This window comes from Charadrius vociferus, unplaced genomic scaffold, assembly GCF_000708025.1.
Source record: "Charadrius vociferus isolate BGI_N301 unplaced genomic scaffold, ASM70802v2 scaffold291, whole genome shotgun sequence".
Classification (NCBI taxonomy): Eukaryota; Metazoa; Chordata; class Aves; order Charadriiformes; family Charadriidae; genus Charadrius; species Charadrius vociferus.
Genome location: NW_009646958.1, coordinates 80,175 through 85,341, shown reverse-complemented (window position 1 = coordinate 85,341; position 5,167 = coordinate 80,175). Strand labels below are relative to the sequence as shown.

The 5,167-nt window shown below is 49.6% G+C and overlaps 1 protein-coding gene across 1 annotated transcript in view; it reads left to right on the top strand.

Annotated features, from left to right (window-relative positions):
* The window catches only part of LOC104295433 (chromosome unknown open reading frame, human C19orf45), a 4,509-nt gene extending 565 nt beyond the window's left edge, over positions 1-3,944 (top strand). The window contains exons 2-9 of the mRNA XM_009895193.1: positions 7-244; positions 770-873; positions 1,045-1,139; positions 1,231-1,346; positions 1,690-1,808; positions 1,995-2,196; positions 3,145-3,230; positions 3,756-3,944. Of these exons, the coding sequence (XP_009893495.1) occupies positions 7-244; positions 770-873; positions 1,045-1,139; positions 1,231-1,346; positions 1,690-1,808; positions 1,995-2,196; positions 3,145-3,230; positions 3,756-3,944 (1,149 nt within the window). The remainder of the gene's footprint in view (positions 1-6; positions 245-769; positions 874-1,044; positions 1,140-1,230; positions 1,347-1,689; positions 1,809-1,994; positions 2,197-3,144; positions 3,231-3,755) is intronic.
* The last annotated feature ends 1,223 nt before the right edge of the window (positions 3,945-5,167 follow it).

Here is a 5,167-nt window from a genome sequence, read left to right as displayed (position 1 = left end):
TCAGAGTCCAGTGTCCGCATGCACGCAGACCCCCGCATCCGCATCCTCACCTCAGCGACGAGGGAGAGCTTCCCCTGTCCCCCCACCCCCCTTCAGAGACCCCCCGTGCCCGCGGCCAAGAAACAAAAGGATAACATTCCTTGTGGAGACAGAGAGAAAATAAGGCTCCCTCCATCCCTCTACACCTTCTCGTACCCAGCGCACAAGACCCAGCCCGCTGCCAGGCCATGGCACTCGCACAGGGGTGAGCTGCTTGACAGACCCATCGGTCCCCAACAGACCTTCCCTGCAGTCCTCGGTGCTGCGCAGGCTTCCTAGGCAGGGGGGGGGGGTCAGTTGCTTGGCTCAGAGTCATGCTGTGAGCAATTAAAGCTGTTAGAACTATTTGGATATCTTGCTTCCTCTTTTTATAGCTGAGTAAATCTGGGGCTCGTAAACCAGGTTAATAGCACTAACTAGAGCCCAGCTTCTGCTGCACAGCCTTTCCAGCTGTCATCTTTGCTTGCTGTATCCTCAGATGCTGCAGTTTTCGCACCAGAGCTGCATTGCTTCTGATGCACCACATCCACATGGTGCAGTATTGCAGCTCACCTTACTGCAATCTGGTGTTAATTGCTTTGCCATTTCATTGTACAAAATGGATTCAGGAGTACTAAAACGCTAAGAGAGCAGGTGCCTCAAGATTGCAGCTCATTAATATTTCCTTACAAAGTAAATAGAGCATTTTTAGAACTAACACTGTTCATTTTCCCCTCTGGCTGTTTGGCAGGATGTGTTCCCACTATTAAAGGGGATGGACAGTCCTATTACGACACTTCTTATCAAGCACAGTTTAAGGGTGAATGGAGCCTACCTGCAAAGCCAAGTGAAAAGGTAACAGCACGATTTTGGGGAGGACCAAGACACAGTTAAAGAGCAGCATATTCCCATGTTGAATTCTGACCTGAAAGGGTGGGATTTCCAGATGGATGGAAAGACAGAGAGGGGAAACAAAGGGGTTATGTTTTAAATGGCTGTTCTGTAGCTCTCTTGGCTTCCCTTCAGCATGTGTCTCATATTAAATTTGGGGATCCCAGAAGCAGTGGATCTATGAGCGAGCAGAAACACGCCTACAGTGCCCCAGAGAAGAGGACACACAGGTATCATCAGGAGAACCTGATGGGCATTCCCAGGAGCTGCTCTTTTTGAGGAACATTGCTGGTTAGGCAGCTCATATCTGGTATCTCGCAGAGTCTACGACAAGGAACATGCTGCCTCCCAGATCCACCGCACGAACCTGCAGCTGGGGGATGATTGTGCCAGATTCTCCACCTCAATGTCAGAGCTCTTCCCAGCACACAATCTAGGTAGGGTAAGCCTGTAACACAGATGCAATGTGTACAGACCACTACTGAGGCTTATGCTGAACAGTAGGTTTTATCACCTGGGTTTAGTGATATAATTATAGATAAAGATATAAAACGTTCATATAATATGTATATAATTTTATATTTTTAATGTTTTATAGTTTTTATGTATTCAGCATCAGTGTCGTCACTGTGAGGCTCTCTTTCGTCCTCGCTCCGCTTCCCTGGCAGATTAAATAGCTGTATTCATTCCTGTGCTCTGCTGCATGAGGAGAAACTGCTGTAGCTGTAAATTGTTCAGAGACTGGAGTGCTCTGACATCCTTCACTCTCACTTTTGCCAGAGCCTGTAACTATTGCCCATCCAAACAAATATGCCTCATACATCCCCAGAGGTGATGAAGACCCTGAGAGAAATCAAGCATGGGCAAGAACAACTACTACACAGCTCTCCTACCCAGAGGTCTGTTCCCAGCTTTGCTGTGCAGGTGTTTCTCTGGTGGAGACCCTGTCTTCTTTTATGTATACTACTCTGGCACCTAAAGGCGATGCTGTTGTCCCTTCTCCCCTCCCTGCTCTGGGTTGTGCCAACAGGGCGCCTTTCCCAGCTACAGCCTGTTTCTGTTAAAGCAGCTCTTGTGTTCTCCAGACTGACAGGTGGAACCTCGCACCGAAGCCTGACTTGCTACTGCAGAAGCATCGAAGCAAAGTCTGCTTGGGAGATGAGCATTCAGGCTCCTGTTTCTTCAGTACAACACAGCAGGCAGACTATCAGCCACCTCGCCAGAGCCAGAGGGTGATGGCAGACAGCAAGAGCCACCGTGAGAGCCACATCCCCTTCAACTACCACAGTAAGGCCACGTTGCTCAGACTCGTGGTGCCAGATGAAGCCCGCTGAGGTTCTCCTAGCTCTGTGCAAGGGTGTGATGCCTGGTGCTCTGAGAAAGGAGGCAGCCCAGACATCTCGGATTGGAGATGGCAGGAAAGCACTGGTGCAGCGTCAGTGTCTTTAGTAAAATGAGACTGCTACCCTAAAACCAGGCAGGTCTGTGCTCAGCCTGCTGCTGCTTCTCACAACGACTGCTAATCTCAGGCACTTTCACATCCCCAAATGACATCTCACTTACCAGCCATCTCCATGCCTGTGCCAGCCATAGGCAGTCACTGCCATCATACAGCGATATTTAGCATGTTCAGGTGATGTGAGTGATTTCTGGAACATGAACCAGAAGCTTGATCTTTCTCCCTTGATACGTTTGTTTTTAGAAGTTGTTTTGCGTCTGTATTTGTGAGGAAGGAGAGGATTTTGATCAAAAGCTATGCTTATGCAACCTCAGGAAGGGATGCGGTTAGAGCTCGTCATGGAAGGCATTAAGAAAATCCTCCTCTGACGTTGCCTCCTGTTTCTGATGGCCAGCACTCTGCAGCTAAGAGAGAGGTCCCTTCATGCCATGTATCTGGTTTTAAGGCATGTGTTTTACTAAATGTGGAACAGATCAGAGTTGAACTGGTCTTTTCCTTGGCCTCAAACTTGTGGAGCAGTTCCATAACTAGCATATGGAGTGATATTCCTGTGACTTCCATGTGAATTTTTTCATTTACCTCCTCGCCCTGAGAATTGTTTTCTGTCTGGGCAAAGGTTTTCAGCAAAGTGCTGATAGCAAAGCCTGTGTTTTCCCCTCATTAATGGAAATACATGCAGATCTGTGACTGCAAGTCAAACTGTAAAGCTTTGCTGATGTTGCCTCCTAATGTACTGTCTTGAACTCACTTTTTATTTCAATTCCATCTGTCAGCAGATGAAAGGTCTGTCACAACCACACAGGCCATGCTGGTCCCACACAGACCGCAGAAACAACGACTCTCCGAAGACATGTTACAGCAGGTAGAGCCTTAATAGGCTTGGATTTATCACGGGGCAGCTTGGGGAAGCAGGATTATACCAAACGAAGCTGTAGCTTCCTGTTCCATTAACATCATCAGATTTGACGTGTGCTCTTGAGCCACTTGAGATGGGACAACCAGGCATGAAATCCTGTCTGCCTCCAGTCTCAAGTAAATGCTCTGTGGGGAGCAGAGTTGCAGCTGAGAAAAATCTTTGAAGGGAGAGGAAGGACAGGCAACCAAGTCCTGAAGCCAAGGAACATTGGAGGGAGGGGGAAGGTGATCCTGCTCCCCTCCAGAGGAGGGAAATTGGCATAGCTAGAGGTGTCCAGCCAGGGTAAATGTCTTTCTGCACCACCAGCAGAGAAGACTCTGCATCTTCCCAAGAGAGAGAGGATGCAGGCAGGCACAGACTGCAGCTGCCCGGGGGGGGTGACCCTTCAGGTAGAAACACAGGGCTCAGATGTAGCAGCTGCCTCCTCCCCAGCCCCATGCCCATCTGCTGAAAGCTTTTATCTCTCCTCAGATCAAATGCTCACACCTGGAACTACCCTGGAGGGCGCAGGACCTCTACAGGACTGAGCAGAAAGATGAGTTCACACCCAAGTCCAGAGGCCCAGCGGAAATCCGAAAGGCAAACTCCCAAGTGAGCTGCGTGCCCCTGGGGACCCTGAAAGGATACTATCCCCAGAGGAAGGTGGTCTTTGCACCATGATCTTCTCCCTTCTCTGGTGACCGCCCAGAACTTACTGCACTGTGGACTGCCTACACGTCATGTTACCTGTTAGCTGTCCTGCTGTGCTGCTCTTGGCCTGTCTGTGTGTTATTACAGGGAACATTTATTTAATGAATTGAACGAGGACACAAGAAGGTGTTGCGGCAGGAAGAATAAACACAGGGAGATTAGCCCAAAGATGTGGGTGACACATCTCTCTGGATTGCGAGACCCACTGAGAGCCTCTTGGCAGACACTGGGGCAGGAGGAAGCAGGTCGGGTAGGGGTGGGAAAGAGCAAGAAATCAGAAGCAAAGTGAGAGGCACTGTCAGGGCTGTGTGTGGGCTGGAATATTCCCTTTTTATCTGTTTGTGTTTTGGTGTCAAGGCCTGAAACCAAAGGTCAGTGAACAGTAGGGCAGAGAGGTAGCCCTCCCCAGCTTATGATGAGTGGGCTGTTTTCCTAGAGGTGAGCCGTGTATTTTTGTTGAGTTGGTAAATCACGTGAGTTTCCTGACTGCTGAGCTTGCATTAACTCTGTTTGGGGTACAGGTATTTTAAAGAGGGATCAGCGAGGGCTGGTCAGCCCCCTCCCTTGGGAGGCCGAGTGAGCGGGGTCAGCTGCTGCCTTCTCACAGCTGCAACTTCACGAGCTCCTCTCAGCCTTTTGATGCAGATGGGCTTGGTTCACACGCGCTGTGAGCCCGCACCAAAGCATTTGAGCACGGGTTACTACATCATTTCCAATTGCTGCAGTTCGTGTGGGAGCAGTGGCTGGGCCCACGATCCCCCCGTGCTTTCCTCTTGGGATTTGACTCTATATCCCTTGGGAAAGGGACAGTCTTTGCGCCATGTGTACTTCAAAGTTGAAGTACTCGAGTCTTGCAAATGCACACAGGCACCTCACATGGGTATCTTACACCGCTATGTTGCAGACACCTTGACTCAAACACCTAGATTGCATCACTTGGTGTAGTAACAGGGACTTGCATCTGCTACCACTCTGCCCCGTTACTTTTATGTGACTCTGAGGTGGCATTGCTGCCTGTGCTACCACAGAAACAGCCACATTCACTGGGCATAAATGGTGGACATCACCCTTCTAGTGGAACCAGCTGAGTGGAGAGCTGTTGCTGGGAGGACCCTGTGGTTACTCGCTTTCTTTTTCACGTGGATTTTGATGCGACTTCAGATACAGAAAGTAAAACTGGCTTTTGGGGTAAG